Source organism: Eptatretus burgeri, chromosome 1 (assembly GCF_056783735.1).
Source record: "Eptatretus burgeri isolate ZD-2024b chromosome 1, Ebu_testis_v1, whole genome shotgun sequence".
Taxonomy (NCBI): domain Eukaryota; kingdom Metazoa; phylum Chordata; class Myxini; order Myxiniformes; family Myxinidae; genus Eptatretus; species Eptatretus burgeri.
The window spans coordinates 90,114,320-90,127,888 of NC_140961.1; the positions used below are offsets into that span (position 1 = coordinate 90,114,320).

Genomic DNA, 13,569 nt, shown 5'->3' on the forward strand with positions numbered 1-13,569 from the left:
CCGCCCCTTTTTGACTCCACCCACACAAGCTCCACCCACACAAACCCCACCCACATAAACCCTACCCACACAAACCCCACCCCACACAAACCCCACCCCACCCAAGCTCAACACACAAACCTCACTCCACACAAGCTCCACCCACATTCATCATATTCACATAATTAGTGATTAATCAATTAGTTAATTAGTTCGCCACACACAACATGTTTATTTAATTTAAAAAAATTGGCCACCCATCCATACAAGCTCCACCCGCACATTCACCCATCCACCCATCCACCCATCTATTCACCCATCCACATCAAACCTCATCCACATAAACCTCATCCACATAAACCCTGCCCATATAAACCCCACCCATAGAAGTCCCCACCCACACAAGCCCCTCCCATATAAGCCCCTCCCACACAAGCCCCTCCCACACAAGCTCCACCCACACAAGCCCCACCCACATAAACCCCTCCCACACAAGCCCCACCCACATAAACCCCACCCACACAAGCCCTACCCCCCCTCATTCCCTCTGTGCGCCCCAACTTTGACCCACCACCTCCCTCATCCCACTCCCCACCCTTCCTCACACACACACGGAGAGGGGAGGGGGTGGGATGAGGGGGTGATGGGTCGTTGGGGCGTGCACTCCCCCCCCACCCCCCCTAAATGTCCTTGATTCGCTTTTTGTAGTTAAGAATCAGATAATTGTGAGGAAAGCATTTATAGTTGATCAACATTGATAATATTAAATATTCAGTTGTAAAAACAGATGAAATATCCAAGTAGTCTGCTTCAGATGTCTTGAGTGCCAGGTCAGATTCCTGCAGACAATTAACTTGTGCACTTGTTTCATCCAGACAGGTGTTTAAACTGAAAAATAAAAAAAAATAATGTGTTAAAACTCAGGAGAGATATTGACAGACAGAGACAGATATAGAAATGAACAGAGACAAGCAGATATACATACACTCACAAATGCACGTGCACGTGTGTGTTTCTCACCTTGAAGTCGGATCTTTCAAGATTATCGGAGATAACAACAATGTCTTCCAGTCGCTAATTATTTCTCTCATTTCTTCCCTGAAAATCCGAATCTCTTGTACAAAATAAGACATCTCTGCCCAGACATCATGCAATTCGGATAACTAATTCATTTTCAACATCGGCGATCAACGATGTTGTTATTGGGGAGAATCTGTTGAAAAAAAAGTCCAATATTTATTAGTCATACAGTGATTTAATTAATAATCAGTTGCTTCACTGTGATTCTCAGAGGAAGAACACAAACAAACTTACCGATATTGTAATGGATTCTCTTCTTCTTCAGACGAAAGATAGATCATGTTTCAATCGTTTCTCAATATGACAAGATGAGAAAAATTACAAAGCTTTCAGACAAAGTTTACGACTGACGGCTCGTTTATAAAACAACTTGAAGTAAAATTGCGTAATGTTGGAATTTTTCAGGGCATGTGTCCACACGGGGAAATGACATTTCGGGCAAGACAGCTCAGCATGGGAAATGCTTGGGCGATTCATTCCCAAGCATTTATCCATTTTTAACACAAAATGAAAATGCTTTGAATGATTTTGATAAAATTTACGTTTATTAGCCTGTTAGTGTTCTGATTTAAAATATAACCACGAGGCCTTGTCTCTCACAGAATACTTCCTCATATTCACGGCACGAACTGAAAACACTTAAAAACCTTCCCCCATTCGTTGGTTCACCTTTGAGTGGAGTTAGAGTCAGAGAGTTCTCCCTGTACATTTGTATGAGGTTTTTTTTGTCCTAATGGGTATTGAGTCAGAGAGCTCTCCCTATACATTTGTATGGCAGAAAAAGGGGTATCTTAAAAAAATATAAAGATTCAAATGTTTTATTTTTAAATATTTTAGATGGGGATTATTGTGCAAAGAAAATTGAACTATTGAAGGAATTTGAGAATGAACAAATCTTTATAGGTTCAATGAGTGAGCGAAACAATATGCATTGGTTATTTGAAAAGAGTGTCCGGAGGCTTAGATGTTTCAGATATTTCTTGAGAATCACCTTTAACAAATCACATTACTACTTTACTATTTGAACAAATCTTTATCTTATTGCATTGGTTATTTAAAAAAGTGTCACTCGGTTAAAAGGGGAGACAAATAAATATACCTTGTGATAAAAAGGGGGTTTACTTTTTAGGGAAAAAAAATATGAATCGCTGAAAATCCCCCATTCACTTACATGGGGAAAAGTGAGCCAGAATCAGTATATTCACACTACTTGTATTCATGAATAATTGATAGGTCACATAGTCTGTTGGCCATATTGGATTTTGTGAAAATCTTTTTAAAAATTATCTTTCTTGAACAACTTCATCGATCGTCATGAAGCTTCAAAATTAATTTCAACCTGATCAGAGGCATTGTGTGGCAGCCAGAATTATTGAATTTTTGATCTGGGTTCTTTTTTATAATTTTTATTTTTTTGAATAAGGCTCAATTGGCTGCATCTGCATGGCTTTGAGAGTAGAGTAGTAGCAGCTGAAACCCGAATCCTATCTTGGTTACTCCTGATGCTTTAACTTTGCTTTTTTCTTGTTCAGGTTCCTTCAGATGACTCCTGTGTAGGTCTGTACCGATTTCATCTTCCATTTTATGACAATTTAATTAATTTTAATCCCATTCTGAATTCAATTGAATAATATATTTTTTTTAAACATCATGGGGAAAGTGTCAAGTGTCCGGTCAATGCGGGGTTGTATCAAAACAGGATATCTTGATGACCAGTGATTACTGCCAGCAGTTATAAAGTGGCAGTTCTGGTTATGTCTATTATTCATTTCATAACACACCAGCACACAAACACCACACAAAATACACCACACAAAACAACACAAACAGCACACAAACCAAGTCCTGGTGAGGATCTGCAATCTCTGATTGCCATTTTTTTGTTTAATATTTAATATTTCTGTTAATATCGAGCCAGTGCTTATGTTGTTTATCCAAAGGTCAAGTCGGTTATGGGAGCATGCAGCACAGCAGAGCGTAGCTGCGTCCACTTTCCTATGGTACTCCAGGAGCCTCCATCTGGCCATCCCCCAGGCAGATGCCTGGCCTATCTCCATCTCCTTGAAATGCTGATCAACCTGCTGCAACCATGAGGCATGTGGTCGGCTCACTGGCCTCTTCCACTCACGAGGGTCACTTGCTGAGAGAATCTGGTGAGCAGGATCAGCATCAGGAAAACGAGACACATGTCCAAATAGCCACAGCTGACGCTCCCAGATTATGCAGGTAACAAATCTCATTTGATTCTCTCTCAGCAACTGCTCATTGGATACAAAGTCCGACCAGCGATAGCCAAGCATTCTGCGAAGAGACCTGGTACCAAAGGAATTAAGTCTCTATCTCACATTCCTGGTCAGAGTCTAACTCACACATCCATAGAGCAAGAATGGCAGCACCAAGGACCTGAAGACTCAGACTTTTGTCCTCCTGGACAGGTACGGGAAGTGCCACACCCCATGATGCAGTGAATCCATGACTCCCCAGGCCTGACCCAGATGTCTATTGACCTCTGGCTCACAGCCAGGAGAGAAATGAATATCACTGCCAAGGTATGTGATTCTCTCCGTGACCTCAACATCCTCGCCACAAACAGGTACAGACAGGATAGCAGCATCCAAGATGTTATTGAAAGCCTGGATCTGAGTGTTGACCCAGGAAATCCGTAATCCCAGTGGCTCTGACTCCTCATTCAGCACCTCGAGGGCCCCCAAAAGGATATCTAGAGTCTCTGTAAAGATGCCTGCATCATCTGCGAAATCAAGGTCAGATATGTTGACATCCCCAATGATGCAGCACAGCTTGATCTTTCCAACATCCTCTTCAGTATCAAGTCTGTACAAGTACTGAAAAGTGTGGGGGCCAGGACAAACTCTGATGAACTCCAGTAACAATTGGAAATGTCAGAAATGGCATCACCACATCTCACAGCACTCTCAGTACCAGAATATACTGCAGACTTCAGATTGATCAGTTTTGGTGTTACCCCACGAAGACCAAGAATCCTCCAGAGGGCATCCAGATTCACTGAATCAAACACTTTACAGAGATCAACATCGGCTGCAAGCAGCCACTGCCTAAACTCTCATCTGTGTTCAGTGAGGACCCAAAGAGCAAGGATATGGTCAATCTTTGACCTCTTTTGTGTAAATCCTGACTGTTCTGGAAGCTGGTGCTCAAGCAGATGGTGGCAAACCCTCTCAATAATTATCCCATCAAAGACCTTGCCCAGCACTGAGCAGTGTAACCCCTCAGTAGTTGTTGCAGTCTTGGCGATCACCCTTCCCTTTTCAGAGAGGGACAACAAGGTCCCTCTTCCAGTCAGTTGGGATGATGCCTGTATTCTGGGCAGAGCACAGAACTGTATGCAACAAAACAAGAACAGCATTTCCATCAGCCTTGAGAATTTCAGCATGGATTGCACAGATCCCAGGAGCCTTACCCAATTTCAACCAATTTACTGCAGCCTGTGCTTGCAAAATCGATGGTGGACCCTAGTTGATTGGAGGGTCAGAAATCGGGATTGTCACACCCCTGACACCAACTCGACAGCTGGTGGATCAGCCTAGTGGGTATTCACTTCGGACTCCTCTGTCAAGCGCCCACGACCCTCTGCTCTAACTGCGGTACACCGAGGGACAGACTTGAGGAATGCAATGTGCGAATTCTCCTGTAAGCAAGACGAGAATCACTTGACCACAGGTGATGCTCCACCCTCACAGATTCCTCACACATAGGCCTCCTTGTTTATCCACCCTTTGTGCACATACAGTTTTACACCTCAGCTTCTTGAACAGCACAGCTCTGTCATTCAGCCTGGCCCTGTGACTGTGCTCAATGTTATCCAGTGTCCCTTGAGAGACAAAATTCTTCTTCGCCCTTCGATGAGTTCCAAGACATTCACCAGCAACATCAAGGATGGTGGTCTTGATGGCACTCCACATCTCTTCAGGATCTCCAAAAGCATCAAGACCCCCAAATCAACACTCAGCCTGTTTGCAAATTCCTCAGCTACCCTCTCATCCTTGAGCTTGCCAACATCCAGCCTATGCTTGGATGGTAACATTCTCCTGTATTTAAGATGCAACTTCAGAGTTGCTACAGCAAGCTTGTGATCACTATTGAGTAACTGAGCACTCCGGTACACCCTGCAATTCTGGGTCATCCTCCAGTGGCCATCAACAAGCACCTCGTCCATCTCCTTTGCCACCACCAGCATTTGAATACCAAGTCCAGTAATGAGCCTGTGGGTGCTGAAACCTTGACCCAGCCACTCTAAGTCCATGACTTCTTCAAAGTCAAGGAAATTAGTGCTATTCTGGGTCACAGTTCCAGACCCTTGGGGACCAATACATGTCTCATAAGCCTCCCTATCAGTTCGAGTCGATGCATTGAAATCCCCCAAGACAAGAAGAGTATCTCACCTGGGGAAATGATCAACCACAGACTCAAGCGTGGCATAGAATGAATCCTTCACTGTGAGATCACTTGCCTCATTCGTAGCATATTCAAATACCAGGGAAACAACACCCAAGGCATGACGAGGCCTTCATCTAAAAATGCGCTCTTTGAACAGTGTTACCTCAATTATCATTGGAGTCAGCTGGTTGGACACAGCTGCAGAAACTCCTTTGGCATGGTGTACATCAGAGTGATGAGACCAATAGAAGGTGTAACCACCCACCATGATCTCGCCACTGTTCGGTCTCAGAACCTCAGAGAGTGCTGCAATTCGGATGTCCAAACGCTTGAGCTCAGATGATTGCTGAGACAGGTGATCATCCTCTCTCAGGAATAGGACATTCCAGGCACCCAACCAAAGGGACCACCTCAGGTGAACGCAAGGAGACCACGGTCTGGTGGACAACACCTCAGCAACACTCCGACACAAATTACCGCAATCTCACCCGGAAAGGTAACCCCTGGTTCCCCTTCTATCATCAAAGATTTGGGGTCCCCAAGGCTTTTCCCTAACCCTGTCATCTGGTGAGCTGCGCTTCGAAGTGCAGCTGGAAAGGTGGTACTCCCACGGAGTGGGTTTTCAGACCTTTTATGCTTTTCAAATGTTTTGCGGAATGAAGGATATCACGGTGGCCAGAGCATTCAAATCCGGCCAACAACCTCTTAAGCAAAAGCAACCCAGCTGCAGGACAATGTCCACATATACATTTGTGCACTAGATATGGTGGCAGTTTGCTCACAAGGAGCTCCTCCACCCTTTGACAGGTTTTGTTCTTCATCTTGCTGGGTGTCCATATCATACACCTTCCTCACCAAGAAACTTGGTGGGGGAGACTGTTTAGTCACAGACAACCTGACCATGGAACAGGTTAGTACAGGTTTACATGGTTCCTGAAGCAAGTCACAGATCTAATCTGACCTGACCTGAAACAGCTCAGGTCAGATCCAAAGACTCAGTCTATTCAAAAAGCCTCAGGAATTTTTTTTTCACCCATCATAAATCAAAACATAATCACCTATTCTTCCAATAACAGCTGAAACAATAGGAATTTAAAAGATGAAAAGTATTTGTTTATTTTGTGTGATAAACATGTTTCTTTAATTTAATGTCACTACATGTTGATGATGTTACCTTTTGAGGAGATGATTAGGGATGCAGACATGGCAAGTACAGATGTAAGTGAAACTGAAAGAAAAAAACACGTCATTGGCTCACGAATATGACATGAAACATTTGTGGGTTGTCCCGGGAAAGACGCACTGCTGGCAAACGAGGATATTACACCAATAATCAGAGCTCCCGCCAGAAAACCGTTTGTCGTCTTCACCACATGCGACTCATGTTTTAGAAATGCAAGCAAAACAACCACCATGGCTGCCATGATCCCCAACAATGCAGTCATCAACAAAGCCACAGCTAGTGGGTCAGAGAAATCCAAGAATTCCTCCGGCATTGGCACACAACCATCACGGAGCTCAGTGGACCAAAAATATTTCTGGCAGCGGTGACATTCTTGAGAATCTTGAGAGTGATTGCATTTACACACTGTTATTGTCAACTCTGTCACTGGACTGTTATGGAAACATTGCATCATTGATAATTAAACAAATTAAAATAAAATGTCGTCATAATCATAATAAGAATTTTCACTACCTTGATTGTTAATATTATGATAATTATTAACAACATGAAGTCACTTATAATTTTGCATTTCAGTTGAAAAGTAGTAATTTTCACCTGTATTGTTAGAGTATTCTCCTTCCATGCACCCAATGCAGTCATAACAGCAGAATGGTTGTCCTTGATAAGATACTTTCCGAGAACCAGGTTGACAGGGCTCATTACACACAGAACGTGGGACCTGAAGTTGCATGCACACAAAACTTTAATTAAACACAAGTTCATTTGGTCAGTCATTGCCGATAAAGTGCATTAGGTTGAATATGCAGGAATTTGTTCAGAAGTTGATGTTATGAATGAGAAGTTTGACACATTAGCTCTTAAAAGTTTACACAAGGAAACAAGATAAGTTTATTTGGCAGATCACGTTGGCATTGCTACATCCACACTCGATTAACGTAATCTCTCAAATTAATTTTCTTCAACTCACAAACCTCATTCTTACATTCAACATGATCTAGGGACATCCACATCCATTTTATAAACAACTTACTTCGCATATTCATCTTTAGGCATAGAATTTAGTAAGTGGACTTGCACACAATTGGTTTCTCTTTGAGGAAAGATACCGTTACAGTTCTGGAAAGCTGACGCTCCCCCGGGGCTATGGCATACAACATATAGCAGTCCTGAGGCAGTTATTTCATGAGCATTTGTTTTAGATAGCCCTTCCCTTATGTCTAGTGGTTTATGGGACAAAATGCATTGCGAGGACTTTTCGGTCGGTCTTATTCCCATTCTTTATTATTTTATCTCTTTTATTTACTTTTCTGCACACATGATCTTCTCTTCATGCATGCCATACCTCCATAGTAACAAAAGACAGCTCCTTAGCATATGCCACCAAAACTTCATTCTTTCTTTGTGCCAATCCCCTACCGATTATCACCCCAGAACATTGCCGTAATGTAACTACAATGCGACACCATTCCTATAACCATTGAAACGCCCTTATAAAAAACCCCTACATCAATTCAAGCTCACTTACCTCACCATAACTGCTACAACACTCAAACCACCTCATACAATCACTACAAACGCCACAACCACAGCCACCACCATGGACACCCACCACTGTCCTTTGAAGATATTGAGGAACAATGGACGCCACATACCCTTACAGCTGCTTGTGTTTGGAATGTTCCCGCATGTAACTCGAGGAGCAAGTATGTGCGACAATCTGTTGCACGTTTTGTGGAGAGCCCTAGCGCTCTTCTCAATTATGACCCTCATTTGGTGTCAGCACACATTCTTGGCCGGAAAGTGCCCCAGGATACCCATGCGCATGTTACAGTTGAAGAAGAGTAAGGTGGAAATACGAAGAAGCAAATGGGACCATTTCTGGTGACAAGTCCTTGCAGGAGTGGGGCTAATACTTGGGAAAGCATCCATGCATCAATGGGGTGCTGGAAATGCCTACCGACCGTCCTGATCCAACTTTGGGCTCCTCCCTCACCAGTTGTATATGAAATACCCTGTAAACGAGTTCAGTTCTTGGTTCTGAGATTTTAAAGAGACACTTCTGCTTTTGATGAGGTCTGCACGGGACGGAGGGCAGAGCTGAGCATGCTGATACATTCGTTGGGCGAGCAAGCAATCCAGGCATCATGCTGAGCACATCTATTATGGCAATCTAAAACACAGTCACATTTGCAGACTTTCTTACACGTCATTCGTAAGTTATCTTCCAACACCTTCTGTCTCTTGTCTTCTGTCTCATCTGCTGTGGATGCAAAAGAGCAATTGGTGAGGGGAAGGCCCAAAAACCATTCTTTTCAGAGCAACACCACAGACATGCACCTCTTTCCAATTTTCCTTCTCTACACCTCATCTGCATTTCATCACACCTCATCACACCTCCTCTGACAACACACCTTAGACATCCTCAATTTTACTCCCTTCCTCCCCCTCATAAACAACTGGGAAACGTGGGCCCATCGGCCATGACAGGTACCAAGAGAGGTCACCAACACCTCGTACTTTATCTCTCTCTCTCTCTCTCTCTCTCTCTCTCTCTCTCTCTCTCTCTCTCTCTCTCTCTCTCTCTCTCTCTCTCTCTCTCTCTCTCTCTCTCTCTCTCTCTCTCTCTCTCTCACTCACTCACTCACTCACTCACTCACTCACTCACTCACTCACTCACTCACTCACTCACTCACTCACTCACTCACTCACTCACTCACTCACTCTCTCTCACACTCTCACTCTCTCTCTCACTCACTCTCTCACTCTCTCTCACTTTCCTCGGGATATGTTTCTGATGGTGCCTGTCCTTATATAAGTTAGAGTGTGCAAGTTCATGATACCGGAATATGTCTGCAGTGTGTTCTTTTTTGGATCCATGTAAATATTTGCATTCCCTTGTTAATAATAAACCTGCTTGTTATAAATGTGCCCAGCTCGCAGTGTGTTTTCCCTGTTAGTCCAGCACAGTGCACACGCAGTACAGCCGGGAAGTTCTGCCCCCACGTAATTTGCTCTGGTTAGCCGATGCGTACTTCTGCTCCTCTCAGCTGAACTTGATACCAAAACGAGTGAAGTAATTAGAGTATGCATCAAGGGCACAAGACCTCCCTTTGTGTGACTATCCACACCTAAGGTATCACCTGAGGTAGTGTAACCCTACAGGATTGGCATTAACAATCGGTGCCCATGGTTGCTTAGCAATCCGCCAGTGTGAATGGCACTTTTATAATCCCCTGGTGGGGACGGAGTTTGGAATTGGATCAGATGGAGCAATGGAGGACTCGCTAACAGTGGATCCCACAATCTGTGAAACTTACAAACAGGCTTGCCAGCTCAGAGGACTCCTGGAGGATGATACACACTGGAACAGCACATTGGAGGCGGCAGATGCAACTCGATCACCATAGATGCTGCAAAACCTATTTGCCATCATGTTGAAGACATGTGCCATGTCAAATCCTTAACAACTGTGGGACAACCACAAGGAGAACCTTGCAGAGGACATTTTGCATCACGCACAAGTGCAAAATCCTAATCTGGAGCTGGACTACAGTGATGCCATCTTCAATTAAGTACTCATTAATTATCATTGCGGACAAGATCAAGGCTTTGTGTGGCTGTAATCTCAACACTCTTGGCCTTCCTGACTCTCAATGACACAACGACAATGAGCTCACAAATGAAAATTTGAGAGAGACCAATGGGACTGGTGTTGGCTGGAGATTTTTGACAGACACTGCCAATCATTCCATGTGGAACCAGAGCTGATGAACTGCAGGCCTACCTCAGAGCCTCTCCATTTGCAACAACATTCAGCGACTCAGACTAATGACCAACATGCGAATACTTCTATCAGGTGATGTATCTGCTTTGGAGTTTGCTGAAAGCCTGCTCAAACTGGGAAATGCAGCCATGGTATCTGAGGATCAAGATGTAACTATCTCATTGAACAACATTGGGAAAACAGTTGAACCACTTCAACAACAACAAGATGCAGTATTTACAAATATTGCACATAACTTCCATGACCACAAGTGGCTCAGCCAAAGACCAATCTTGGCACCGAAAAATGATGCGGAAAATCCCACAAACAGAGGACTTCTTTCACAGTTACGTAGGCAGTGCAAATGTACATGTCGGATCACACTGCACCAGACACAAATGAGGCAGTCCACTTCTCCACATAATTTCTTTACTCTCTGGAACCACCAGGTATGCCGACTCACAATCTGGAACTCACGATTGGTGCACCCATTATGCTTCTCAGGCATCTGAGCCCACCAACACTCTGCAATGGAACACGATTAACTGGCAAGAAGCTTGTGCCTCATGCCATTGAAGCCACAATCATGACTGGCCATGCAACAGTGCAAGGTGTCTTCATTCCAGGAATTGCAATCATCCCCTCTGACTTGCATTTCAATTTAGAAGGCTGTCTGTCCTCTCTCCCTCCACCTCTGCTAGTGATGTTCCCTGTCTGCCTCAGTTTTTGCCATGAACATCAACAAGGCACATGGACAATCACTCAAAGTTCTTGGCCTCAACCTGCAAAGCCCATTCTTTTCTCATGGCCAACTCTATGTTGGTTGTTCCAGAGTTGGCAATGGCAAAAAACCTTTTCATCTTTGCCAAACATGGAAAAATATGCAACGTTTTCCATCCTGAAGCTCTACAAGGATAAAACAAAATTTGTAACACTGTGATAGAAAAATGTGATGTGAAATCTTGAGTGCTGAAGAAGAAGAAGAAGAAGAAGAATAAGAAAGAGTACTGAAAAATGCAGATAGTGGAAAGAGAAGAAAAGCAGAAAGAGGATAGATAATAAAGACAGGAAAGAGATACAAAGATAAAAAAAGGGAGAAGAGAAAAAAGTATTTTAAAAAACAATGAAAAAAGATAACAGAAGAAAAGAAGGAGAGGCAGATAGAAGAAGAATGGTAGAAGGAAAAGAATATAGAAGTAGGCAAAGAAAACCAAAAAAACGAGGACTAACAAAATCCAGAGCAGCAGAAACTCCGCAACATCAAGAAGCAAGAGAGAAGCAAACACTGCAGCAATGACTGCTTCCATAGCAACTGAAACTGCTCAACAAAAATGAAGCAAGACAATAGGCAAGCACAGCAACAATGACTGCATTCTGCCCTCTCATACTTGCAATCCAACAGTTATTGTGTTGCACTTCAGTCGGTTGTCCGTATTATCTGATTCAGGACACTATAGAAGCCCATGAAAACTTTGTCACCCCTGTGTGAAGTGGAGCCATCGCTGTAAAATACAAAACACTCAGGAATCAGCACTATGTGTTGTGGCTCGGTGGTGATGGTCATGTTTAACCCTCAAACAGTCAAATATCTCCATGGGGTTAAATATAATGACAAGGTCAGCTTTGGTCTTATTTACTCTCTCCCACCTTTCTCTTTCTTTTTCTTCACACCCCCATCCACCCCCCCCCACTAATACTCCCATCTCTCTCTCTCTCTCTCTCTCTCTCTCTCTCTCTCTCTCTCTCTCTCTCTCTCTCTCTCTCTCTCTCTCTCTCTCACCTCTCTCCCTCTCTCGACCACCCCTATTGCTCTGACTCCGCCTCCTATCCCTCTCTCTCTCTCACCTCTCTCCCTCTCTCGACCACCCCTATTGCTCTGACTCCGCCTCCTATCCCTCTCACTCCCACCCCACTCCCTCTCACTCCCACCCCTATCCCTCTCTCTCCCACTCCGATCCCAACTAACTGCTTTCCACCCCTCCACACTGTTGAGGAGACTGTTAAGGATGACGGTTTAGTTTTGAATTTGAAACTGCTTCCCCATCGGGTAGCATGAAGGAATCTGATTCGGAGTGAGCAGACGGGAGGAGTGCAAAGGTCGCTGCATGTGTGAGCATGCATGCATGCAGGCAGGCCTTTGCAGGTAGATCACATAGGTGTTAAATGCACTTGCTCGTATTTATATAGAACCTGGGGGTTAAAAAGAAAATTTTACTTTTTAGGCGCATTTTATTGCCCTTCCCATCCCTTTCCATCAAGCTGCTTTCCTTTCTCTGCCCCTCATGCCACATTCCCTTTTCTGTTCCTCATGCTGCCTTCCCATCCCCTTGTGCTGCCTTCCCTTCATCTCACACTGCATTCTCTTCCCCAAATTATGCCTTCCCTCCCTTGCCCTCAAGCTGCCTTCGCTTCCCTTCCTATCACGCTGCCTTCTCTCCACATGCTGTCACACCTATCCCCTTCACTCTCCACTCCCCCCCTCCCCACAATTGGCATCTTGACATATCCTGGTGGTAACCACATGCTGTATTAATGTGCTTTTTCAACATACCCCATTTCATTCAACACTGTACTATCCCCCTCCCACCACTTCTCCAAAGTCCCACTACCAAACACAAGTTGAGAACCCCCTCCCTCATGCTTACCTCCACACCTCCCCACTTCCCCTGCTACCCTCTCCCCCATCATCCTCGCTCCCACCCCCCCTTCCCGGAGTGTATAGCGATGTTCGGTGAGACCTCCCTCTCCCCACTACCCCATACTTCCTCACTCTTCCCCCATTCCGAGCTATTACCCCCTTCCAAACTCAAACCTTCCTCACCCCTCCGGCCCTCCTAGCTATCCCACCCTCCTCCTGCTTCACTACCCCATGCTCCACCGTGCCTACCTCCTCTCCCCTCTCTCCATCCCCCTCCCTCCCCTCCCCTCTCCTTCCCCCTCTCTCAACCCACCCCTCTCCTCCTCTCTCCCTCCACCTCTGCTGGTGATGTTCGGTGAGGCATCCCTTTCCCCACCACCCACCCCCCTCCTTCCTCGCTCTTGCCCTCTTCCTTGCTCACCCCTTCCTCACCCCTCCTCGCTATCCCACCCCTCCTCCTGCTTCACTCCCCCTTGCTCCCCCTCCCTCTCCTCCTCTCCCCTCCCT

The 13,569-nt window shown here is 44.8% G+C and overlaps 1 protein-coding gene across 1 annotated transcript in view; it reads right to left on the bottom strand.

Annotated features, from left to right (window-relative positions):
* The window catches only part of LOC147034933 (vomeronasal type-2 receptor 1-like), a 93,891-nt gene that overhangs the window by 24,716 nt on the left and 55,606 nt on the right, over positions 1–13,569 (bottom strand). Inside the window, exons 7-8 of the mRNA XM_085859447.1 lie at positions 7,256–7,379; positions 6,650–7,039 (exon numbers count right to left, since the gene is read on the bottom strand). Coding sequence (XP_085715573.1) covers positions 6,650–7,039; positions 7,256–7,379 — 514 coding nt within the window. The remainder of the gene's footprint in view (positions 1–6,649; positions 7,040–7,255; positions 7,380–13,569) is intronic.